Below are 25,944 nucleotides of genomic sequence, written 5' to 3' on the forward strand. Positions count from 1 at the left end.
AAGTTCTTTTTATTTAAAAATGCTTTTAATGACTAACCAGGATGTCAGGAAAATAATCCTCTTGTTCTCATCTATTCTGCCCTTAATGCTGAGAATATTTGGCTACAATTCAGGATGCACTGTTTAAGAGTTGGACAACTTGTTTTAAGTTTTTTATTTTTATTTTGTTGTCTGTAACTTAGATTTATTTTATGTTTTTATACCATGAATGTGACTGTGTAACCTTTACCGGGCAATATTCTTGTAGGGTAAATAATAAAGGTGGGAGACGTCCTTGCCTAGGCTGCAGCCTATGCCCTAATGTGATACCAGGGGGGTCTGTCTAGGCCCGGGCCTGATGCCGGAGCCTCGGCCACAGACCTGAAAGCTTTTGAAATTCCCCCCCCCCCCCCCCCCTTCACTTACCTTCTCCGTTGGAGATCTGACATCATGACTAGGCCAAGGCCTGATGCCAGTGGCCCGGCCCAGATGCAGGGTCCTGATGTTTGGACCTCTTCCAGGTCCCGATGCCTGGGTCTCTAAGCCCATGCCCGAAGCCAGGGACCCAGCCCCGGATCTCTGTGCTGGGCCCTGGCCTGGGATCAGGCTTCCAACCTGCAGCTAGGCCTATTCAAGATCGTGGCCTGGACCTAGGCCTCTTGTGCAGATCCCTCCTCCCCCCCCCCCCCCCGAGCCAGGTAAGAGGGGGCCGGGGAGGATACCGCTACCAGCATTTTTCCAGGTGGGAGGGATGGGGGTAGTGGGCACGAGAGGCCTCGGGAGTTCCCCCTTCCCTTTCAAGGTAAACATTAAATGGAATTACCCCCATAAAATGAAATGAAAAACAAAACAAAATTTTTACCCCCGTAAGCTCCTACTGTTTAATTCATTATTTTAGGACTGGTGATAAGAGCATTACTGGTAGCCAGGTTTTATGTGGCTGCCTTCTGAGAGTTGTGTAGTTATTGGCAGCCTGGAGGGGCCGAGTGGTCCTCATCTGCTGCGTTCCCCTTACTCCCTGCATCGGGATGACGCGTGGGGCCAGCGGCAGCTGTGAATAAACGGGAGGCACTTCAATTTCCCACAGGTCACCGTGGATAAGAATCTCGCTCTGGAACATGTGACCCGCGACAGGGCAAAGGTCATTCATGGGCGCAGACCCCCGACCAGAATTCACCTGAAGGAGGTAAGCACTCCCCTGAGTACCTGCTGCACCAGGTAAGCTCCGCAGCAGGTGATAAAGCCTGGGCGGGGGGTAACATCTCTGTCGTCACTGCATTTTAACATTTGTTTATCTTTGTTATAACCTGAACTCCCCGTGTCTGAGTTCCAATCCCAGCCCTGCCACTGACTCCTGGGTTACTCATTTTGGGGCTCATTTTCATGAGGTGCTTTAGCTAATTTTGAGAGAGAAAATGCTCAAGTTATGCAGGTGAAAGAGCGCGCCTGTGCCTCGCCCTGCTGTTTGTGTGCTGACGTTACAGGGAGACGTTTCACACGTGTTCTAAAATTCAGTTACACGCATGTACTCCCCCCCCTGACTTTAAAAGCGACGGCATAAATCCTGGATCCACTGTTCAGCTGCTCAAACCCAGAGCTCTGGCCTACCCTCCCATCTAGGTCTCACTTGTATCTCCCTGTACCTGAGTTCTAATCCCACCTCTGTCTTGGACTCTCCATGTCACCCTGGCCAAGGGACTTTTATTTCTTTCTGCCCATTTTAGTTAAAGGGAAATTTTTGGAAGGTCACATTCTGTGACCAAGTATTGTCAGCTTCAGGAAGTCAAATAAAACCCAACTAATAACTCAATATTAAAGGGGGAAAAAAAAAGAACAATTTTTAGAATTGGTTGCTTTTAAACTTATTTGTGGAGGTTCTTTGGATGCTGGAAGCCTTCTTATGAATAGAAGTTAAACGTAAGTTTTTGGACACCTTTGTTTAATTAACAGGAATGGGATAATTATGACATTGTTCCTTCTGTCCTGCGACAGCTTCAGTAGGGTATGAAACATTGGTAGCCAGTATTTCCGTCCCAGAGGTGGCTGCATGTATTTACATCCATTTGTGGAGTTTAGGTACAACAAGTCCCTACCCCAAAGAGCTTCCAGCCTGAGTGTAACTGTAGAACTGCACAGGTAGGGCTGAAGTCTGCTTGTAACCTGGACTCAGACTTTCCCTGGCATTTTCAAGGGTTCACGTTAGATGCTCGGGTACTTGGCCGATATGCGCACAGGGTAATTTGCACACATTTTTACCTCCTCTTCGGAAGTGAACATGGCGTGCACGTTCTGAAATCAGATGATCTGCATGCAGATTTCTACTCCACCCCACAGAAACCCTCTCTGCGCGTCACTTAAAAAATGATGCCGCACGGAGCCCTGGTCATCGACGTGCACAGGCCCGGGTAGCTTTGAAATCAATGCCCAAGGGGCAATGGGAAATAAAGCAACTTTCCCAAGGAGTGTCCGTGAGGGATTTGAACCCTGGGTTCCCTGGCTCTCGTCCCACTGCTCAGTAACCTCTAGGTCATCTTTCTCCTAAAGTATACAACTGGATTATTCCGGATAGCTGTAGGAGCTCTGCGAAGAGCAATGTAAACTGAAGAGAAGAAACCCCAGGTGCTGCTGCTGCTCTGGACAGATGGGAGATTATCGGTTTAGGCCCAGCGTTTCGCCACCTGAGGATCCTGAGCATTTACCTGACCTGCCGGATCAGTAGAGGGCTGCAGTGGGGTCTTCTCATAACGAGGGCAAATGGATGCTCCATTTTTTCCATCTCCTGACTCTGGGAGAGCAGCGGGGAGTATCGTATTTTCTGCTTTTCTGCTAACTTTAGGGGCTCCTCCACACTTAATGCCAGCTCCGGGGCAGGGGTTTAAAAACGTGCACATTTATTTTTTACAGAAGGGGGGAATAAGTAATAGCATGAATGTACACGTCCTGAGCGCTCTTAGCGAGCCGCTGGTTTGGCCGTGCTAATCCCCTCATTGCGTGTCCAAGCACTCGTTAACCTGGGCGCTAGGCTCGGCGCCTGATACTGCATTGGCCTGAACGTTTTCAGATCTATCGGGCAGACCCGACACCACACATCACTAACGTCTGCCAGAGAGCGAATGCAGGTCCATGAGCGCGGCTCATGAAGGTTGGCGGGGAACTCGAACCATCTTTAATGCTTTTTCTGAATCTGGAGAGCAAACAGAAAGCTTAACACTGCCCTCCCCACCCCCATCCAAAAAAAACCCCAAACTCTTCCGTACTTTGCTATAGATATTTCTTATATTGATGCGGGACTTTAATAGAAAGTAGATTCTTGACGCTTCTAGTGCTGCTTCTTGGCCCCGTGATAGGATGGGCTGCAGTGGTTTCCGATTCCATAGCCGAGGAGCTGCTCCAGGACTTCCCAGTCAGCTCAGCTACCCGCCCCATCAGAAAGCCTGAAGCACAGACCCTGTCCCTACTATAGTTAGTTAGGCTTGCGGTGAAAAGCAGGAGCTGTGACTCCCACAAGTATCTTCAGGATCTGGCAGTACCAGGCCTTCACCCACCCCCCCAGAACCTGGCAATCTGCCGGGCAGCTCAGCAGCGCAGTCAGCCCAGTTCCCCAGCGGCTCTGAGCCTTTAGCAGCGTTCGGCCTGCGGGAAACACCGGCACAGGGCTGATGGAAGTGAGGAAGTGGCTGCAGCGTGGAAGACGAGCTGGAAGGTGCCCTGCGAGCCAGGTTACATTAAAGGGACTCGCAAGCATGGAAAAAAAAACATTGAAGAAGAAAATGCCAACTCCGGCCTCTGCCCCCTGTTATAGGGACTGTCCTGTATAGGGAGCATTCTTTGTGTGGTGACTGCCAGCGAAGGGACTGAGAATCAGAGCTTTTGTTTGTAGCTGTTTATAACTTGTACATGTAGGTGTTTCTTTTCCAGCTAATTAGGGCTTCTTCTGGCTGCTAAAATCAGTGTTTGGCGGTGGCAGGCAATTCAAATACTCGGCTTGTAATGTAACATTTTCTGTAAATTTACTGTGAAATAAAATCTTTATCCATTGTTCTGTCCCAAAAAAGAAAAGCCACAATAGGTTTGATTTCTGCATTTTAGCACAGCCCAGCAAGAGGGGGGGAGGGGCAGAAGGTACTGGGGAGGGGGATGGGCAGAGGGTTTCCCCCCATGTTTGTCCAATAAATATGGGTTTCATTTATTTTCTCACCAGGGGTGTTTTATTGGTGCTTATCAGTTAAGCCCCATTTCTGGTCAGACTGGATGGGCCGTACGGTCATTATCTGTCATCACGTCTCGTACACAGAAAGGCAGTCACAACTTAATTTCCTGCAAATTGTTTTTTATGCTGGACTAGTGGAGGTGATGAAGGGCAAGCAGAGTTGTCTGCAGCTGAGGAGAAAATGAAGTTAAAGGAGGTGTGAGAGAGAAGCAGAGTCTTCGCTCACTTTTCCCGTAAGCCCACATCAGACAGACAAATTGAAACAGCGAATGCAGAGTGGGGAAAAAAATGCACAAATCTGCAGTAGAAAACTTACACGCTCGGTTTCAGACAGAAAGCTCGCTGGTGCCAAAGGTTTCTGAGCCGGTCAGCAAAAAAAGCTGAGAAATCTGGCAGCCGCGCAGAAAGGATCTCCCATCGGGGCTGCTTCGTGCCACTGCCAGGTGCTCGCTGCCCGCCAGAGGTGCTGCAGATGTTCTCGGGAGTTGACTCATTGGTTTGGGGGTCCCTCTTTTTTTTGGGGGGGGGGAGGGAGTGGGATTCAGCAGTGATTTATATATAACAGAAATCCAGCTTGGGTGTCCAGGGATGTGTTCATTTTGAGATTTTAAAGATGAATGTGGAAAAATGTAGATGCAGAGAGACAAAAATCCATCTGCAGGCAGGAGTCCAAGCAAGGTCGTCATGAGAGCAGTCGCTGGAGGGGAAGACGAGCTCCGTAAACAGACAGCAGAGGATTTCTAGAGCATAACCCTAGTGAAACAGTGTTCTCTCGGATTGCTCTTCACGTGCCCCTTATAAAGCACCTTGGAGCCAGCTCTTGCCTCGTAATGATTTATACTTGCAGATAGCAGTGTATTTGTGAGCCTTATTCAACAAAGACTGTGCCTATAACTGAGAGAGGCCTTTTTGAATAAGACCCATAGGAAAGACCATGAGGCTCATTTCATCATTACTCAGTTTCCCTACAGGAGACATGGAAGTATTTTTTTTTTTTTTTTGCTTGGGTGCTTGATGCTCTCTTGAAACAGAAATGCCCAACTTTGCTCAATTTTCCTATAAAATGTATTCCTACCTGCGGATGTTACTTTTTTTTTTTCTTTCTTTCTGCCCAGGTGGCCAGCACTGCCTCGGATGGGATGATGAGATTAGACCTGGACATGACGTACACTGCTGCTCTGAGCTTCACCCCTGCTGCCCACGAAACTGCAGACGTTTCCTCGGCTAAGGAAGCTGCAAACCCTCCGATGCCTCCCATAAAGCCGAACTCTTCTCCTGCTACCGAGACATCACACTTGAGCAATGGTAGCACGGCTGAGCCCCTCCCTCAAGCGCCAGCTCCTCCACCGAAACATCTTAAAGAGAAAGCGTGGAAGGGGAAGCTCTGCTCCAAGGAGGATGGCGGGGAAGGAGGAGACACGGAGTCCACGACGCCAAGCTGCCACAGCAGTAAGGAGAACCTGACAGAGGTAGGTTCAGAGAATGGCGAGCAGGCTCCAGGAACTGTCCCAAAGATCTTAGCGGACACTCTCGATGCATTATCTCCTGTCCCTGAGGGCCTTCGGGATCCAAAAGCCTCTGTAACCAGCGCCAGCAGAGAGAACCTTGTCGACAGTGCTGACAGAAATGCGAGGAACCCTCCTATACCTCCACCTAAAATTTTATCAGAGAGACTGAAAATCCGGGCTAACGGAGTAAGCTCCAGCCAGAGCAACCTAGAGACTGAAGAGCAGGACTCGAGTACCCAGATTAGCGCAGCAGAAGACGAGATCCAAGTTCAGAGCAAAGAGAGCCCGTCCAATGTGCTCAAAATGTCTCCTGAGGAAGAACCACAAACCAAGGAAGACAGTGAAAAGGAGACTGAAGAGGAGTTAGAGTCGGTGAGGAAGGAGCAACAGGAACGTTCTTCAGTTACAGAGGAAGAGGAAGCAAGCATAGCAAGCAAACAAACAGAAACCCGCTCAGGATCAATAACCAAGAGTTCAGGTCTTCCCAAACCTCGCTGTGCCTCTCTGGGGGATCTGCTGTCCGAATGCAGAGAGCAGGAAGAAAAGGAGGAGCAGGTTCTACACCTGAGAAAACACCACCTGGCCAGTGGCCAGGAGAAAAAGGTCTTAGCTGGAAGTCTGGTGCAGGACCAAAAGGGGAAGGGCTCAGATACAAATGCTGATGTGCAGGAGCTCCGGCAAGCCACAGAGGTCCTGCAGGAAATAGGGGAGGAGAGATCCAGACTGCCAGCGGAGGAGCAGAAGGCGCTAGTGACGCTGTACAGGAGGAGCATGCCATAAGAGGTCGGCGGTTTTCACCATACAAGTCAGCGAAAGTGGCTTCTCTGCCTTATGGGCTTGCATTTCCTAAAGGATTTCTCCAAGTTTTGGAAGTTGTCCATATTGAATTCTACTTAAAGAGGAACCAACAGAGCATATGCATCTGTAAGACAAGTTGTGTGCAGATGCTCCTTTTATAAGGCAGAAGAATGTCTGAAGGTGCAGCTTTCAGGGCTATAGTCCCTTACTCAGGCCAAAGACCAGATCCTTAGAACAGCTCGAGCATAGTAATGCTGGTCCTCTGGGGCTGGCGAGTGCATTGCAGCTATCGATGCATCCTCCGAGTACTGTTCAACACAAATAAAAACGTGCCTTGAAGTATCGGAGCAGGAGATGGAAAGTTTGACTCAAGCCAAATCTTAATCCTTTTTATTGGAAATGGGTCCTCTTTGAAGACAGTGATATTTTTACATTGAAAAAAGCAGTTTTATTCTAAGGCTTCGGTTATGTTTCCAGTGGTGGATTTTCTGAGGAGGATGTTGACAATCGCGATCCAGTACTGCACTGACTTGAAAGTTCAGGATGATTTTTGTCTGCTGCAAAAAAATATGAACATGGAAAGTTATTCTACTTGGCTACTGATATGTAGAAACCTCTTTTGAAAGGGTCTGCAAGTTAATTTGTATTTAAGATGGATGTAAGTGACAGAGAGCTGAGGAAACTGCATGCTAGGGTAAGGTGTCTTTGAAAACCCGCACAGATCCATGAAGATAAATTGTCTTGCGTCTTCCCTGGACATCCATTTGGGTGTCAGTCTTAATGCTTTGAACAGAGGATTACAGAGGCATTGTCCAGTCCTTCAGACTCTGTGGCAGCCAAGTCTAGAAACCCCCAAAAGGTCCTCCCCATGTAAACCAAATAGGCTCAGCGGGGCATCTGCCGCCCTCACCACCTGACCCACAGAACCTGGACAGTGGAGGACTTTGTGTACTTTCAGGCGGCTACACTGGGTCGTCATAGCCAACGTGCAGGTGGGGTGAGAGATACTGTGGACCCATCTGCCAGGACAGTCAAGTATAAAAGATCCCAGCACCATCCTGTTCCTATACATTTCTAGCCAATTTTCATCTCTGCATGTGTCCCACAAAGATCAGAGGGGCTGCAATCATGCACTATGAGGTTCAAAGTGGTTTTATTTGCACTATGGTATCCCATTATTTCTGGTGCTTTTTTCCTTATTGTTTGTTTTTGATCTGTCTGTGCTGACACGCACTCCCAATCCATTCAACCTACAGCCATCAAATTTTCAGGATCGAAAGACATCTCTAAAAGCTACAAATCAGAATACCATTGTCCCAGAAAGCATAGGGATGTTGCTGAACAGTGGGGTGGGGTGGGAACATATTTTTCTATGTACAAATTGTCTCCCAAATCATTCACAGCAACCAAATTTTCAGGACTTATAGATCTATATAAAACCTAGCACCCTGTGTCGTGTTTTCCCAGAAAACGAATGGATCTAGCAGAAAAATTGGGGGTATGTTTAATTTCAGGGGCAATAACAGCAGTGGCCAACAGGTGGCAGTATCTCTTTCTAAAAGATGATACTGACATTTTGTGGATACTGTGAGTATTGCAGACTGCACAGGCAGATGGAAAACGAGCTCCCAAGAAATCAGTATTGTGAGGAAAAAAGCACCTCATATGAATTGCTCTGCAATTCTTTCCTTGTTTGTTTTCTAAAAGACTTGCTTATGTTTTCATGTTGTCTGTCTGTGTATACATTATCTCCTGAATCATTCAACCTACAGCAACCAACTTTATGGGGTAGGTAGATCTCTATTAAAGCTGGAACAATGTTTTCCCAGAAAGCTTATAGATCTAGCCTAAAATTGTGAAAAATCAGTTTTGCAGGCGTACACACTTCTCGTGAACCATTCAACCTATAGCAACCACATTTCTTTAATAGGTAGATCCATAAAATCTAGAAACCGAAATAACTTATTCCCAGAAAAGGTAGGCATCTAGGCAAATGCTGTGTGTGATTGGGGGATGGGGGTGGATAAAGAATCACTTTTTTCAGCTGCAGTACCCACAGTGGCCAAAAGGTGACACTATCCTATTATTCTAATAGATGATACTGACACCTTGTGGCCACTATGAATAGTGTAGCCTGCACTGACAGATTGGTAACACCAGCATATGGAGGGCTCGATTTACAAAAGGACTTTTCCCAGCAGTACAAAATCAAAGAAGCCCCTTTGTAAATGAACTGTATATAATTAACTGTATAGCATCAAGGTATTTATTCTACGGCTTAAAGTTGTGGAGGATCTTTGGTAACCTTGCTGGAAGCAGAGGCACTAGTTACTCTCGCAGCTTATAGTGGGTACCTCAGATTAGGATGTTTACTGAGAAACAGTTCAGATTTCAAACTCCAGCACTGTGCCAGTATTTGGTGAAAAATTATACATATTAAGAGAAATCAGCAGCTGCACTTCGCCAATAATCATCTCACTTGAGAGAAGCAAAGATAAAAAATGCCCCTTCGAGTTGTCACTCCTTGACCAAGCTGATGTCCTCTCGTCCCTGCACTGGTACTATAATGCTCTTAGAACAACCATGGAAGTATTTTGCAAAATCGCTAAGAAAACAGTTTCTTCTGCCTTGAAATGCCAATGTGCGACTGTATCTACCACACCATCAGCACATAGGAGGATGCCTGATTGCTTTGTGCCTATTAAATAAGAACAACCCGTTCACATGGTAACCAGCAGACGAGAACAAATTGGTTGAATATTGCATATGTTGTCAAAAGTATAATTTTAATTTTAAAAATTATGAATCTTTATAGCATTATTGACCCAGAAGATGTAGAAAACTGTCTGGGATGAAAACATAAAATACCAATATTCAATCAAACATGAACATCATGAGGCCCAACAACCTAATAAATCATAAAAATATCTTAAAAAAAAAAAAGGCCACACAGCTTCAAAGAACAACACTAGCACTTGCATTATCAGGTTTAAGAAGTCAGACTGTCATTCCCCCTCCCTGTAAGAGCCACAGCTTTTCTTAGTCTAGAATTAATGGGAAGTGAATTCCAAAAAGAAGATGCTGTAGCAAAAGTAAGGCAGCCTTTCTTGTACACAGTAGATGTCTATCCCATATCAGGGGGGTACTTAAAGCTGCCTGAGTCAGGACCTTCTCCAGCTAACGTGAGAGATTTGGGGGCAATGCCCCACAAGGCTGTGAATGTGAAAGGAAGTTTGTGCAGTCCCTCCGTGACTTTGGCACCTGCATTCTGCATCCTGACACAATCGCCAGTTATCTGCGCGATGCCCAGTGACCGGATTATGGTCTTGAGATTGACTTGCACAGCTGCACCAGCCAGAGTTTGAGCTTTTGGGATCTGCCAGGTACCTGTGACCCTGACTGACCACGGCTGGAGGCAGGACGCTGGGCTCGGTGGACCTTTGGGTCTGACTTTGCATGGCCTTGCTTTCTTGCAGTGTCCTGGACGTGTGGCCAGAGCAGAACCGTTCTCCAGCCTCGCTGTGGTTCATCCCCCTCTCTCGCTGGGATTGGGTTTGGTTCTGCTACCTCCACCCCCTCAACCTGGGGCTGCTATGAGATATGGGAGAGGGGGGGAGACTGAAGCAGCCCAACTCTGTACATAATTCTTCATTTTAAGTGCCTTGAACGACCTCTTTTATGTCTTTAACAAACACTGTGCAGCCGTTACTGTAAACTTACCAAGCTTGGGCAGCTGTAAAGGTGCGTGAATGTTAAGAGGGGCGCTGGTCTGTGAATGTACGGTAACCTTGCAGCCCGCAACCTCTGTGGCAGACAAGACTTTCTCTCCAGCTGCCTCGTTGTTTTCAGTTGCACAGATAATGGGGTAAGTGCATGCAGATCTGTCTCAATACTGCTGTGCTGATCGCTGAATGCCTGAGGATTGAAACTTAAGAAAAATGCTCCAGGCACGGATATGCATTGCAGCAGCAACTGATGGGCTTTTTACTAATTCTCTTATGCGTTTTTTAAAGTATCTGTAAAAACAAAAAAACCAAAAAAACTGTATAAAGAACATTAATCCAGCATGTGCTGCAATTTTGTTTCTCTGTAAGACTGTAACCTTTTACAGGGCCATTATAAACGTTCCATGTAATACGGACCAGACCCTACCCACTATGCTGTGTTCTGCTCGTAAATCAGGATAACTTGTGCACGGTCTGTTTCAGCATTGACAGCTGCAGGCGAATGTTGGCTGTAAAAGGGAGAGGTCACCACGCTGCTGATCTCCTCTGAGGACGCAGCAGCTCCAGCTCTCCCAGGAAGAGGTGACAGCCCTAGGCGGGCTCATGCCAAAAGTGCCCCAGTGGTGTCCAGGGGTCACCAAGTCCCTTTTGGTTAAAGCGCGTCTGGTTCAAGCCCCCTGCAGCATGGGGGTCATGGATGTGACCTATTAGGGCTTTGGGAGAGAGGGAGAAGGCAGCTTCCATGCCAAGAATGACCCCCAATGCTCTGGAGGAGGAGGCCGTCCCTGCAGCCGTAGAAACGGTGGCAGCCCCCGGGCACCCACCAGGAGGGAAGGGGGCTCCTAGAAAAACGGGAAGAGAGAGGAGCTGGCGAGAAGCCTTGGCACAATGACCCCCATCCTGCCAGGCTCTGTACCCCTTGCACCCGGGCAGCATGCAGGAGCGCGGGGGGGGGGGCCTGTAAACGTCTCCCCAAGGCGTTTGGAGGGAGCCGCGCTTTGCTCTCCTCCGGGCCTCGGAAGCGCGTTCCTCGTGCTTGCTCTTTGCCTCCGTGACGTTCGTCCTCGTGCGGGCGGCTGTGTGTCCGTGGCCCTGCCAGCTGTTCTCCCCTGGGTGGATCCTGGCAGCGGTTTTCAAAACTAACACAGTGAAGTCAGTAAGAAGTTGCCGAGTGGGCCCTGATTCCAGAGCAAAGCAGATCTGCCGCAGAGAGGCCTCCGTCTGCATCAGGGGCCCTGCTCTATACTGAGCCCAGGGGGCCCGGCTCTGGGGCCTACATACAGAGCGGGGGTAACCGTGAGCCCGCATGGCTAGGGATGTTCCCAGTAATGACCTGCATCACTTATCTTTGTAACTGAGCCTGGGCAGCGCGCACCTGTTAAAGCATCCGCCGAAGAGCGGGGAATAACGCAGCAGCCCTCCTTTTCCTGAGCAGAAACATACGCAGCGCTGAGGAGGACGAGCACCTGCAGCCATGCCCCCGAAGACCCCAGGACTGAGGAATAAATCCAGCACAGGCTTCTGTCAGGATTGGAAGCCCAGGGCAGAGTCGCCTCGGTACCTCTGGCTCGATGTTCCCAGCTATGATACTTTAGAAAAAAACGTAAGGATGGGGTCAGCTTTTTGTCCTAAGGACAGTGCTGTACTTTTTTTATCAGACCATGCGTTTTCGACGCGCTAGCTTTACCCCTTATTCAGTAAGGGGTAATAGCGCGTTGAAAATGCGCGTCCAACCCCCCCCAAACTAATAGCGCCCGCAACATGCAAATGCATGTTGCGGGCGCTATTAGTTATTCTCGTGCGATACAGAAAGTAAAATGTGCAGCCAAGCCGCACATTTTACTTTCAGAAATTAGCGCCTACCCAAAGGTAGGAGTTAATTTCGGCCGGCACCAGGAAACTGTACAAAAAAGCAGTAAAAACTGCCTTTCTGTGCACCCTCCAACTTAATATCATGGCGATATTAAGTTGGAGGTCCCAAAAGTTAAAAATAATTAAAAATAATAAAAAAAAAAAATTTTAAATCCGCTCACAGGTTGAAAACCGGACGCTCAATTATGCCGGCGTCCGGTTTCTGAACCCGTGGCTGTCAGCGGGTTTGAGAACAGACGCCGGCAAAATTGAACGTCGGCTGTCAAACCCGCTGACAGCCGCCGCTCCGGTCAAAAAAGAGCCGCTAGGGACGCGCTAGTGTCCCTAGCGCCTCTTTTTACCGCAGGTCCTCATTTGCATGTGGGCCGATACTGAATCGCTCGCCCGCGTCTTTTACTGTATCGGCCCGTATGTGAGCTAAAACCTCACTAAGGGTCTGTCGGGCTCGGAGAGCAGGAGATCCGTTGTGACTGAGCGTCAGTGAATTGTCTGATGGCATCGGCTCCAGCAGAACCCGTCCTGAGCTTTGTGCTCTGTGCAGTAAAAGAAGTTTAAACAGACAAACAGCAGATATGAGCTGCAGCTTCTCCCGAGCCTCGTCTGTAGCAGAGACTCAAGCAGCATTTTTAATAAAGAGCTCAGTTTGTGAGGATTCTCCTTAATTAGCTCCGGTGCTGCCTGTCTCCTTGGCAGAAAGCTCCCTGCAGATGCTGCTCAGGCTGTCTTCGTGAAATGAAGTTTCTGCTCACTAGAAAAGCTGAGGACGCAGGATGGGATGTGTTTTTTCCGACGTATTGGCCTGAAATCCCCAGGGCGGAGACAGCTGAAGTGAACAAGTCAGCTGCAGGTCAGAGATTCTGGCTTTTTGCCTTTTAAGCATGAACGGCCCTGTCAGGGCCTGATGGGAGAAACCTAATGCAGTGCTTCCTGCTGCTTACAGGAAGGGGTAAGGGGCAATTAACATCTACCCACCGAAACACCGGGCAGGACTGTGGCGTGGCCCAGCAGATCACTGTGATAAATTGGCAGTGCAGTGCACGTGTTGCCTCAGGTTGTCCGGGGTGGCTGCCGGTAAACCACAGCACGCCCTGCACCTCGAGCTGCCACGGAAAGCAAGTCCTGCAGGCCCCGTGCCTGCCCAGTCCAGAGCTGGTGCCAACCCTTCTGCAGCGATGGCACCGCTGCCAGAGCCGGGACTATTGTCACAGCCTCGCAGCTGAGATGGGTAAGCGGCCATGGGAGTCCACTTTGCACTTCTGCCGCTGCTGCACCTCCACGGGCCCAGCCGAGCCAGTCCCTTGCCGTGGGCCCCTGGAGCCAGTCCTCCTTGCTGGCCTAAATCGGTTCACGGCTGAGCAGGAAAGGGAATTGGAACATAGGGTTACTAAGAGCCAAGAGAAACAGATACGTATGAGAAAAAAGAAGCGTGAGGCTTGCTGGGCAGACTGGATGGACCGATTGGTCTTCTTCTGCCGTCGTTTCTATGTTTATGTTAAGAAGTGGGGCTGCCTTGATCAGGCCCAGAATGCAAACTGCGCGTACGGTGCAGAAGAGACCGTGCCTGGCCTGCCCCAGTACCGGCTGAGAGAGAAGCCTGTGCACAATTATTGAGTTAAGCACGGACCATGAGAGGCCCTGCATCCACCAGTGCTCGTCTCTGGCCTAGCGGTAGGTGCAAGGGACAGGAGGTAAGGGTGTGGCTCTGCCGTTCACAGGAAGGCAGGGGACTATCTGGTTTCTTCCTTTGGGGGTGCGGGTGCACTGCTGTCCTGATGGTGCCTGCCAGCACAGCCTCGCTCTCTGAATGCGTAGCTTGGTAACTGCTGGGCCGAGGGAAGCTAAGAATGGGGAACCCTTTCATGGTTGCTACAATGTTGCCCAGCTTTAGAAACAAAGTCTTTCACGCTTCTGTGCTACAGCAGCTTCCCTGAGCCGGCCTCCTCTGACCATTCATTTCTTTTCAGTTGCAGCTTTTGTTTGGTTTCCAAGAAGAGTATCCGAGAGGGAAGCCACTTTGTATTCAGGAGTGGCCGCTGGAGCACGGAGCCACCGGGCCGGGCCACTTTATAGCTCCTCAAGCGGCCTAATGTGGCGTCTGCTCCCTCCACTTGCCTCCTCCCGGCTGAGCTAGGCAGGGAGGCTGGAGAGAGAGAGAGAGAGAGCGGGAAAGTGGAGAGCGAAGGGTACAGGAGGGCAGAATCAGGGAGAGAAAGAGAGGCGAACCGGAAGAGAAATGGACAGAGCGAGAAAGGGATGCTGAGAGATGGGGGGGACGACGACATGGGACCCTCGGATGCTAGAGCCTCCCAGGGCAGTCAGTGCAGCAGCACTTCAGGATGTGGCTCCTATTTTTAGAGCACTATTTTTTATTTGCATTTCCTGCAGGCCTTCAAAAATAGGCTCCAGGCCAACTGCAGCAGTTTAACTCTTAGGCTGGGATTTTTTTTTTTTCAGGCAGTTCTTTTGACGTGAACAATATCTATGAAAGGGACTGTTTTGCTGTGACGCTCTCATAAAGAGTACATGTGAGAGGCCGACCATGCAAGATGCAGATAAACCAATGTGCCAAGTCACCTCCCAGCCCTATAGCAAACCCTGCAGGAGAGGGGCAGTCCACGGCGAGCGCTGAGGAAGGATGGGCTTTAGCTGGGGGGAGCTGCTAATGTGGAGCTGGGGGATAAGCAAAGCAATTCTTTTCAATGTCTCTCTCTTCTCGGCTTCCTCTTTACCCGCCACCATATGTTTAGCTGGCGCCTCTGAAATGCTAGAGAATTGCACGGGGTCCATTGCTGTCCCCTGGCCGGATCTAAAGCTGACCGACAGGCTGGCAACCAACTCAGCCTTGGACATCTTAAGTGCTTGGTGTGGTCACCGTGTTCAGCTGCTGTCCAAACATAATTTTGGAGATCTGCTGCTTTGTTCTAAGGAGCAACGGGATGTGCAGGTCCTCCCCCGCCTATGTCTGTCAATGGTACACACTTTAACAATAAGGCAATTACAAATATATCACATATATCATAAGCTGAACCGAAGAAAGTGATATAACAACCTCTATATAAATCATTACTTTATTCATACAATAAACAAAATACAACAAAAAATATAAATATCTTAAATTATTACAAAGCTACACATGAACAAAAAGCCAATAGCACTAAAACCATGCCCACAAACATTCACACACCATAAAACAGGTTCAATGAAACCAAATATCTCCCAACATGTTTCACGGCACAGAGCTTCTTCAGGGGAGTCCACAGTATTCACAAAGCCCAATTGACGCTGTGTTCCTGTGTATTTTGAGAGCTGCAAAATCTTGCCCTTCTCTATCTAAAGCACTGGCCACTTCTCAAGAAACAAGAGTCACATGCGCTTATCTTTCCAGATCCCAAAATCCAGCATCAATTGATGGAAACAGCGTTCTCTGGAAATGCTGACATTCAGCAAAACCTTCAGTGTGGGAGTAAATCTGCCACACTGGGCCCACCCTATCGCTTCTCCAGCCAGAGATATCTCCTTCTTCTGAAACACGCAGAGGACGCTGCAGCAAAGGAAAGCAGCAGAGTGGCCGATGCCTCCATGAGGCCATTGCTCAGGTACCCGGCGGAGGGAGCGCTCACATCCCTGGCCTTTGCTGGAAATGGGAGGCTGCTCTTACCTGGGGGTCTCTCCTCCTGTGCCTTTTCAGTTTCCAGCTCGGTGGGGGCCAGGGCGTGGGATCTGCTGCCATGGGAGTTCATTCTTGGCTAGCTGGGGATTTTCACTCTCGCCTTCCCCTGCCCCTTCCCCCGTATTCCTAGTCTGGTCACTGCAGTGAGGATCCAGGGCCGAGGGCCGTACCCCCGGGCTCCTTTTGATATCTGCAATCAGAGCCTTTAGGTGTCAACCTTAAGCAAGGACCCTGACTCCCTCACCCAGCCTAGGGGCTCTGAACGCAGCCTTCACAGCATCCCCTGCCCAACGGGAACCGAACGGGACGCTTTCCGCACGGCCGTGCACCCCGCCCGGGCCACCTGAACATAAAATGAGGCAGCACTGTTTTAGTTTTATGCTTGGCAGGGCCCTTTCCTGGCATAAGGACTCTGCTACGAATTTGAGTTTTTAAGAACTTCTCACCAATGCCGCATTTGCTTGGATTTGTAATTTTGGATTTCAGGTTACCACGAGCATTATTGGGAAGTATTTCTTCTTACGCTGTTACCTCACTGACTGCCCAATCTGAACAGAGGTGTTTTGTGTGTCCTCTGTGCAAGATTTCAAAGACCATGCACACCCCTTCTCACAATTAAACGTGGGCAGAGTCCTCCTCCGATGCCTACTTTTTAAAAAATTTGCCATCTGCAATTTCTATTGAGGGAACTTTTACCTTACAGGTCGCACATTTCTGAATCATCAGCCCCAGGAATTCAGCCCCATGACTGGGTCCAGCCTGGCCCCTGGCCCCCTTTTTAGATTGCATACAGCACTTCCGTGCCAACAGAGCCTCGGCTCCAGCCCTGAGACCGTTGTATCTCCCAAGGAAATTCTCCACACATCAGCCCTGGATTCTGTTCAGTTCAATGAACTTATTGAGAGAAGCAGCACAAGCTTGTTCTCTGAACAAGTCTGACCTGATTAGCTTTCACTCTGTGGGCTAATAATAATGATGTAGCTCAGGTTTCCGGAGATCTCGTCTGACGCATCCTGCTCCATGGAGTTAAAGAACTTCCTCAGGCCATCACCTGGATTGAGAGCTGTTTGGGTCACCCACTGCATAGGATGCAGAAATAAGAATCCAACACGCTTTTGGAACTGTATTTGTAATGTACATTTATATACTACACATTTAACACACAGTTAATACAATAAAAAAACAAAACAGATAACACAAAACATGTAAAAATAAAATAATCTATGAAAATAAAAATAGAAATCTTCTAAACACCACAACACTACTATCACTTAAAAGCTAGAAAAATAAACCATGCTTTATTCAATTTATGGAAACTCAGATAGTCCCCCTAACACCTGGATTTTTGGGAACAGAATTCCCCAAGAGATCGGTCTCAAATAAGAGAAATCTGATTCTTGGGTCTTGATAAATCCTCTCTCTTTTGGGGTTGGAATCTCTCAGAGGAAGTCTTGAGATATCTTTTTGGATACTGAGGCCCTAATACATTCAGTAGTTTAGAAACAAGCACTAAAATCTTAAACTGGATTCTGAAAGGCACAAGGAGCCAGTGCAAAGCCTTCAGACTGTAGGTGTTTCCCTTCTATTACACTCCCTTCATCAGCACTTGCACTGGCTGCATTTGCATTGCACAGAGGCAGCTTAGCCGCTTCTTCACTGGCCGTTAAAGGTAGGTGAGTGCTTGAAAGCCTCTCCATCACACATGAAATAAGTTAGTAGAGTAAAAAGGTCTCAACTATTGCTGTCCCTTATTTCTTCACGGAGAGGGAGGTGGATGCCTGGAATGCCCTTCTGGAGGAGGTGGTGAGGACAAAAACAGTAAATGAATTCAAAAGGGCATGAGATAAACACTGCAGATTCCTAAAGGCTAGAGGTGGAAATGGAGAAAAGTGTGCATGGGGGTAACCTGCACAGAGCGGCAGTTACTGCCCTTGACAGAAACATGGGGGTAACCTGCACGGAGAGGCAGTTATTGCCCTTAACAGAGGCATGGGGGTAACCTACCCAGAGCAGCAGTTACTGCCCTTAACAGAAACATGGGGGTAACCTGCACAGAGCAGCAGTTACTTCCCTTAACAGAAACATGGGGGTAACCTGCACAGAGCAGCAGTTACTGCCCTTAACAGAAACATGGGGGTAACCTGCACGGAGCGGCAGTTACTGCCCTTAACAGAAACATGGGGGTAACCTGCACGGAGCGGCAGTTACTGTCCTTAACAGAAACATGGGGGTAACCTGCACGGAGCGGCAGTTACTGTCCTTAACAGAAACATGGGGGTAACCTGCACGGAGCGGCAGTTACTGTCCTTAACAGAAACATGGGGGTAACCTGCACAGAGCGGCAGTTACTGCCCTTAACAGAAACATGGGGGTAACCTGCACAGAGCGGCAGTTACTTCTCTTAACAGAAACATGGGGGTAACCTGCACGGAGCGGCAGTTACTGTCCTTAACAGAAACATGAGGGTAACCTGCACGGAGCAGCAGTTACTTCCCTTAACAGAAACATGGGGGTAACCTGCACGGAGCAGCAGTTACTTCCCTTAACAGAAACATGGGGGTAACCTGCACGGAGCGGCAGTTACTGTCCTTAACAGAAACATGGGGGTAACCTGCACGGAGTGGCAGTTACTGTCCTTAACAGAAACATGGGGGTAACCTGCACAGAGCGGCAGTTACTGCCCTTAACAGAAGGCATGGGGGTAACCTGCAGGGAGCGGCAGTTACTTCCCTTAACAGAAATATGGGGGTAACCTGCACAGAGCGGCAGTTACTGCCCTTAACAGAAACATGGGGGTAACCTGCACAGAGCGGCAGCTACTACCATAGGAAACTTGCTTAAAAGACTTGATGTACCATTTGGTCTTTTACTGCCATCATCACTATGTTACTATGTTACATATTTAGTGGACTATCAGCGCACCCTCAGTAGGTTACATGCAATGCAGTAAGTGTGAGATAACCTGGGACTCTTGCTAAGAAAAAAGCTCCCAAGGTTCAGGCAATTGCAGAAGCTGCTTAAGGAATTTCAGCTCGTCTGACTTAGCAGTAATTTTCTAATTAATTAATATTTCACAGTAAAGAAAATGATCCTGGATGTTTCTGGAAAAGACGTTTGCTCATTCCTGAATATTTCATGATGATTTGGTGTTTGTTAAGAAACAAATCGTGGATGCTACTACTGTGCAGATCCAGGCAAAGGGAATGGGATCCAAAACAGCAGCAGAGTATCCGGAACCAAAGATATAAAACAAATTCATGGATTCTTTCAAAAGACCTCTGGCACCACCCAGTGGCCATGGGTAGGAATTGCAGCCTGCTTGGTTTGAGGAAATGCCAGGTTTCTGAACAGGGAGGAAGTGACAGTCAGGTAAGAGAGAGACACCCCGGTCCCAAAGGAAGAGGAGACAGGGCAGGCAGAATTAAACATGTAAACTAAGTCAAATAACAGAATAAACGGTGGAAAGGAGTGTCAACTTTGTATTTAAATTGCCCCACCACAGGTTAACTTTAACTAGCTGAGATTACAATGGGAATCACCCCTGTGGTTCCCCTTGGAAAGTAACTGTACATATTTAATCCTCTATGCTACCCCTTCCCTCTCTCTATCTTCTCCAACTCACATGTTTAATGTTATTTCTCTAAGTTACTATGTAAATTAACCTTTCAAAGTTAATATGTAAATTTATCTTCCTAAATTATTATTTAAGTTACAATGTTACAGTGTAAAATAAGCAGCTTCTGCCTTATTTCTGCTCAGTTACATGTAAACCGATGTGGTATCACGATCGAATGTCGGTATATAAAAACAAACAAACAAACAAATAAATGTGCAAAACATTTCTGCAGCCATGCACATGTTATAAAATCCAAGGTCGGCGCGCACAAGGGGGTGCGCACTTGTGCACCTCGCACGCGCCGAGCCCTAGGGGAGCCCCGATGGCTTTCCCCGTTCCCTCCGAGGCGGCACCGAAATCAGAGCGGCCTCAGAGGGAACTTTCCTTCTGCTCCCCCCCACCTTCCCCTCCCTTCTCCTATCTAACCCGCCCCCCAGCCCTACCTAAATCCTCCCCCTACCTTTATTTTAGTATTTACGCCTGCCTCTGGGCAGGCATAGGTTGCGTGCGCTGGCCGAGTGCCGGCGCGCGATCCCCCGGCACGGCCACTGTGCCTGAGGCCTCGGTCCCGCCCCACCCCCAGACCACGCCCCCCTGCCCACTCCCTGCCCCTTTTTTCAAGCCCCAGGACATATGCTAAGGGATTCGTTTTAAAGGGTCGGGGTGGGTTTAGGGGTTATTTTTGTGTGCCGTTTTTCCCGCCCTCCCCCAAAACGATAAGAGAACCCCCACGAACAATATCGTGGGGGTTTTCCTATCGTTTTGGGGGAGCCCCCGATTTCTGACGATTTTGAAAATATCGTACGATATTTTCATTCGTCCGAAGCCCGATTCGCATCCCTAATGATATTGACGTCAGATAATCAACATGAATACGGTAGCTACAGGATGGTATACCACTCAATAACTGCATTTAACCCATTCGGGTATACACAATTCAGACGAAAAATCCACCGTTGTTCATGGAAGTTCAACAAAGTTTGTGGATCACCTCCCCAATACCCACCACTAAAGATCCACAAAGGTGTGAGATTTTTCTACACAATGTGCCACAATAGGTGCTTGCATTTTATTTGTAGTAATGCAACTATGATGTTCCGTCAATCTTGTGCGTATAGATCTTTTTGTTCTTCCCACATAAAATGTATTACATGGGCACACTATAAGATAAATGACATGTGTAGAAATGCAAGTTGTATTTGTTTTTGCCGTATAAATATTGCCTGCTTGATCTGTCCAAGATGAACCAGAAATTGTTTGAGCACACATAGAGCAATTTTGACATGGCCAATGGCCTAACGATTGTGTGATCGGTAGAGGAACTTCCAGACACAAAAAGGAAGGAGTCAAAATGTCTTTTAATTTTTTTCCTTGGCTATATGCAATAATTGGATTTTCTGTAAACGCTGGATGAATTTTTAAAATGTGCCAATATTTGTGAATCATGGCAGCGATATGAGATGATTTTGTAGAAAATCTCAACGTGCATATTAATGGAGGATGTTGTGTAGTATTGTCTTTATCCAGTAACAACCAAATCCATTGAGCATTCAATGCTCGCTGAAAGGCTTTCTTAATAGACCTTGGAGGATAGCCTCTGTTCATTAGTCGTGTAGACAAACTGTGTGCTTGTGATAGAAATTCTTCCTTCGTGGAGCATAAGAACATAAGAATTGCCATGCTGGGTCAGACCAAGGGTCCATCAAGCCCAGCATCCTGTTTCCAACAGAAGCCAAACCAGGTCACAAGAACCTGGCAATTACCCAAACACTAAGAAGAACCCATGCTACTGATGCAATTAATAGCAGTGGCTATTCCCTAAGTAAACTTGATTAATAGCCGTTAATGTACTTCTCCTCCAAGAACTTATCCAAACCTTTTTTGAACCCAGCTACACTAACTGCACTAACCACATCCTCTGGCAACAAATTCCAGAGCTTTATTGTGCATTGAGTGAAAATGAATTTTCTCCGATTAGTCTTAAATGTGCTACTTGCTAACTTCATGGAATCCCCCCTAGTCCTTCTATTATTCAAAAGTGAAAATAACTGAGTCACATCTACTCGTTCAAGACCTCTCATGATCTTAAAGACCTCTATCATATCCCACCTCAGCCGTCTCTTCTCCAAGCTGAACAGTCCTAACCTCTTTAGCCTTTCCTCATAGGGGAGCTGTTCCATTCCCTTTATCATTTTGGTTGCCCTTCTCTGTACCTTCTCCATCGCAATTATATCTTTTTTGAGATGCAGCGACCAGAATTGTACACAGTGAGAAGAGTATTCACGAGTATTTACATTTCCCTGTGACAGGGGTGGCCAATTCCAGTCCTCAAGAACCACAAACAGGCTCATGAATATGCACGAGATAGATTTGCATACAATGGAGGTAGTATGCATTGGATAAGTGTCAGAGCGGTCGTCAACTCAGTGTGCAGTGGCGGTCAAAAGGAAATAGAATGTTAGGAATGAACTGAAAAGGAATAAAGAATAAAATGAAAAATATTACATTGCCTCTGCAAGCGTGCCTTGACGTACAATTCTGATTGCTCCTATTTAGAGAGCGGAACCGGAAAAGGTGCAGAGAAGGGTAACCAAAATGATAAAAAGGATGAAATGACTCCCCTAAAATGAGAGGCTGCACAGATTAGGGCTCTTCCGTTTAGAGAAGAGACAGCTGAGAGGGGACACTCCATGAAACTAACGATCAGAAGACTGAAAACAAATTGCAGAAAATATTTTTTTCACTCTGCACACTATCAAGGTGTGGAATCCGTTGCCGGAGGATGTGGTCAAGGCAACTAGAATAACACAGTTTAAAAGGGGTTTGGGCAAGTTCTGGAGCAGAAATCCATAGAACATTATTAGCCAGGAAGACCAGGGAAAGCCACCGCATAACCCTGGGTGTCAGCAACACGAAACATTTATCTACCTATTTATCTAATATCTATCACCCATCCGGGCCTCTACACGGTGCACAACTATGACACATCATAAAAAAATGAAACGATCTAATAGAATATACAGCTTAAAACAGTGGCGTAGCCAGAAATGAATTTTTGGCTGGGCCCAAGGTTAACATGGGTGGGCACTAAACAAAGTCTGAGCCATGGAATTCATATTCTTATTGATAAATACTTTCACACACACACACCTGACAATAGATTTCTAAATAATCTGCTACAGTTGTTATACTTTTAATATTTTAAACTCAATTACTTCAAGCAGCTACCAATGCTATACCTAATATATAGTTATGGAAGCATTTCAATTATACTTAAAGAGATCTCAAGTGGCAGTATCTCATAACTTACAAAGAACCATATACTAGTCTACTATAAAGACAGATATCTCATCAGGCATCACAGTATTCTGTTTTAAAACCCTCTGGAATGTTGTACCAAAATATTTATAGCACACTATCACCGAATATACTTCTGTAAGACCCTCTTATTCACGAGCAGGCAACTCGTTTGTCATAGGGGTCTATATTTGATCATTTTTGCTACTCATCTATATAGATGAGTTTTTTTTTTTTTGCTACTCATCTATATAGATCTTTATACTTTTTTTTTTTTGCTACTCATCTATATAGATCTGCACGGACAAAATCGCCGCAAGAAGATGGATTGTTGAATCGGTTTCCGCTTTTCCCCTGAAGCAGGGACTGCTGTCCGAAACATGGCCATGTCGGGTTATCTGGGACCTTTTCAGCGTGGATATTACCCATGTGACTTGTTCAGTTGGGATTTTCCCTATAATTTTCGTGGTAACTTTTAAAAAAAAACTAAAAAATTAAGAAAACAAAATAGACGGAGGATTGATAATTAAAGTAATATAGACCCCTATGACAAATGAGTTGCCTGCTCGTGAATAGAGGGTCTTACAGAAGTATATTCGGTGATAGTGTGCTATATTAATAAGAGACCAGTACATTGGTTGTTTGGTTTGTTTACATTGGGGTGTACTGGAATACACAAGTTGGTGTGTGTGGGTTATTTGTGTGATTGGTACCAAAATATTTACCATAATTGAGCAAATGCCTTATTAATCTGTATCAATAAAACAGATAAATATCTTTGAAGACTTCTTTTCCTTTCCTATGGCTCAACTATTTAGTTTTAGTCTTCCTCTGATGCTGACATTTGCTGAATCGAGTCCAGGGGCTCCTGACATTCATCCCCATTTCTTTACAAAGGAAGAACAGAAAAAAAGACTGTTCTGGATAAAGAGATGTCTTGAAGGTGGTCACACCCTTTGGCTGACAGCTGGGATGTATCCTTAGCAGTGTGGAGAGGATAACTGGGTAGACGGGAGAAAAAGGCTATCCAGCCCTGTCATTTACTAAGCTATCACCATGTAAACATGCACTCTGCATCCACAAATAAGATTGATACAAATGCCTACATGCTAGTAAAATACCTCACCTGGGGCACACACACAGAACCGACCTTCACCAAAGAACAGAAGGACCACACATTATAAATATGGAGATAGAAACTGGAATGGAAAACCAAAAAAAAAGCCACTCTGCATGCAGTGCAAACCTGGAGAAATGGAAAGAGAAATATAGCACCTAACAGTCCCAGGATCTGCAATAATGCACACAAACTAAGCCGCACAAAGTTACACCTGCATTATGGAACATATAACAACCCTATCTATGAAAAGGCAACACTACAAATATTAAATCAGGTCCTAAACACTCCTATTAGGAAAACAGAACAAGCCAAGCTGCTATAGAGCCCCACACAGAAATAACTAAAACTATATTAATAAATGTTTCAAAACAGCTGATGAACAGAATAACATCCAACAAAACTCATAAAAATTATTAAACATTGTCCAAATATCAATAAAATATTTCAAAACAGCAGACACATCACATAATACTCAATAATTAAAATGGCAGTCAATCAAGAAAAATAAACTTAAAATGCCACTTTTACTTACCCTCTCCAGCAACTCTCCTACTCCTTTCCCTTGAAAGCACAGACCAGGAGCAGCAGCGGCTGCTGAAGCTCTGTCCTCACGGTCCTCTTCTTTAGGGCCCACAAGTCACACACACAGGGCAGGTGCAAGAGTATTTGGCACCCTAGGCGAACCTTCAGTAATGCAACCCCTCCCCTGGATTACGTATTGGCAGCAGCTCCGGCACAGCACTCCCTCCTTTGGTATTGGATTTGTCGCAGGACGTCTTGTGCTGGTGGGAGTTTGCAACCCCCCCAAAAAAAATTGTGGCGCCCTAGGCCACTGCCTAGTTTGCCTAATGGAAGCACCGGCCCTGCGCACACACACACACACACCAATTAAACCCTACGATCAGTCTCTGTCTTCCACACACCCCAGTCACCTCCCTGCCCAGACTCTCTCTCACACACACCCCAGTCACCTCCCTGCCCAGAGTCTCTCTCTCACACACACCCGTCACTTCCCTGCCCAGACTCTGTCTGTCTCTCACACACACCCCAGTCACCTCCCTGCCCAGACTGTCTCTCACACACACCCCAGTCACCTCCCTGCCCAGACTCTCTCTCACACACGCCCGACACCTCCCTGCCCAGACTGTCTCTCACACACACCCCAGTCACCTCCCTGCCCAGACTCTCTCTCACACACACCCGACACCTCCCTGCCCAGACTGTCTCTCACACACACCCAGTCACCTCCCTGCCCAGACTCTGTCTCTCACACACACCCCAGTCACTTCCCTGCCCAGAGTCTCTCTCTCACACACACCCGTCACTTCCCTGCCCAGACTCTGTCTGTCTCTCACACACACCCCAGTCACCTCCCTGCCCAGACTCTCTCTCACACACACCCGACACCTCCCTGCCCAGACTGTCTCTCACACACATCCCAGTCACCTCCCTGCCCTGCACTTCCAGCCCGTGGCTTGAACACTGCCACTCTTCCCAGCCGATGCCCCCTTCTTCCTGCCCCACCGGCCAATCAGAGGTTTCCTCCTCCCACTGGCAGGAAGAAGGCTTCCGATTGGCCTGCGGGGGCAAGAAGAAGGGAGAAGGTTTCCCGTTGGCCCGCGGGGGCAGGAAGAAGGGAGGAGGTTTCCCATTGGCCGCGGGGGCAGGAAGAAGGGAGGAGGTTTCCCATTGGCCCGCGGGGGCAGGAAGAAGGTAAAGGGAAGTATTACTGGGGCTGTGGGACACCGGGAGCGCAACACATCAGCTGGTTTTATTAATTTTTTTTTCTCCCTTGGGTGTCTGCTGATGCTGCCTGCTTTTTATTGGCTGCAGAGTCTTGCAAAGAAATTTGGGTGGGCCTGAATGGAAAGTGGGTGGGCCACTGCCCACCCAGGCCCACCCGTAGCTACACCACTGGCTTAAAATATCAGAGAACACAATCATGCGAAAGCTGAATACTGAATAGCACAGAATGCAATTCATGCCTTTGGAGGTTGGCGTTAACTTGACATAGGGCCTCGGCGAGTCCTGGTCCCACCCATGGCAGAGCCCAGCCCATGAGGAGGCGGGGTCCCAGCAGCCGGCTCCATGGTAACCGCGGCGTCCGAGGGGAGGGGCTTGCACAGCGCGCGCAGCACCCACGGCCACG

General features: G+C 47.6%; 1 protein-coding gene across 2 annotated transcripts in view; it reads left to right on the forward strand.

Moving 5' to 3' along the window:
* PLEKHO2 (pleckstrin homology domain containing O2) overlaps nucleotides 1-10,651 on the forward strand; it is a 33,326-nt gene extending 22,675 nt beyond the window's left edge. For both annotated transcript variants that reach the window (XM_029574998.1, XM_029574997.1), the window contains 2 exons: nucleotides 1,067-1,165; nucleotides 5,305-10,651. In XM_029574998.1, coding sequence (XP_029430858.1) covers nucleotides 1,067-1,165; nucleotides 5,305-6,477 — 1,272 coding nt within the window. In that variant the 3' untranslated portion in view covers nucleotides 6,478-10,651. The remainder of the gene's footprint in view (nucleotides 1-1,066; nucleotides 1,166-5,304) is intronic.
* Nucleotides 10,652-25,944: the final 15,293 nt, after the last annotated feature.

This window comes from Rhinatrema bivittatum, chromosome 13, assembly GCF_901001135.1.
Source record: "Rhinatrema bivittatum chromosome 13, aRhiBiv1.1, whole genome shotgun sequence".
In the NCBI taxonomy this organism is placed as follows: Eukaryota; Metazoa; Chordata; class Amphibia; order Gymnophiona; family Rhinatrematidae; genus Rhinatrema; species Rhinatrema bivittatum.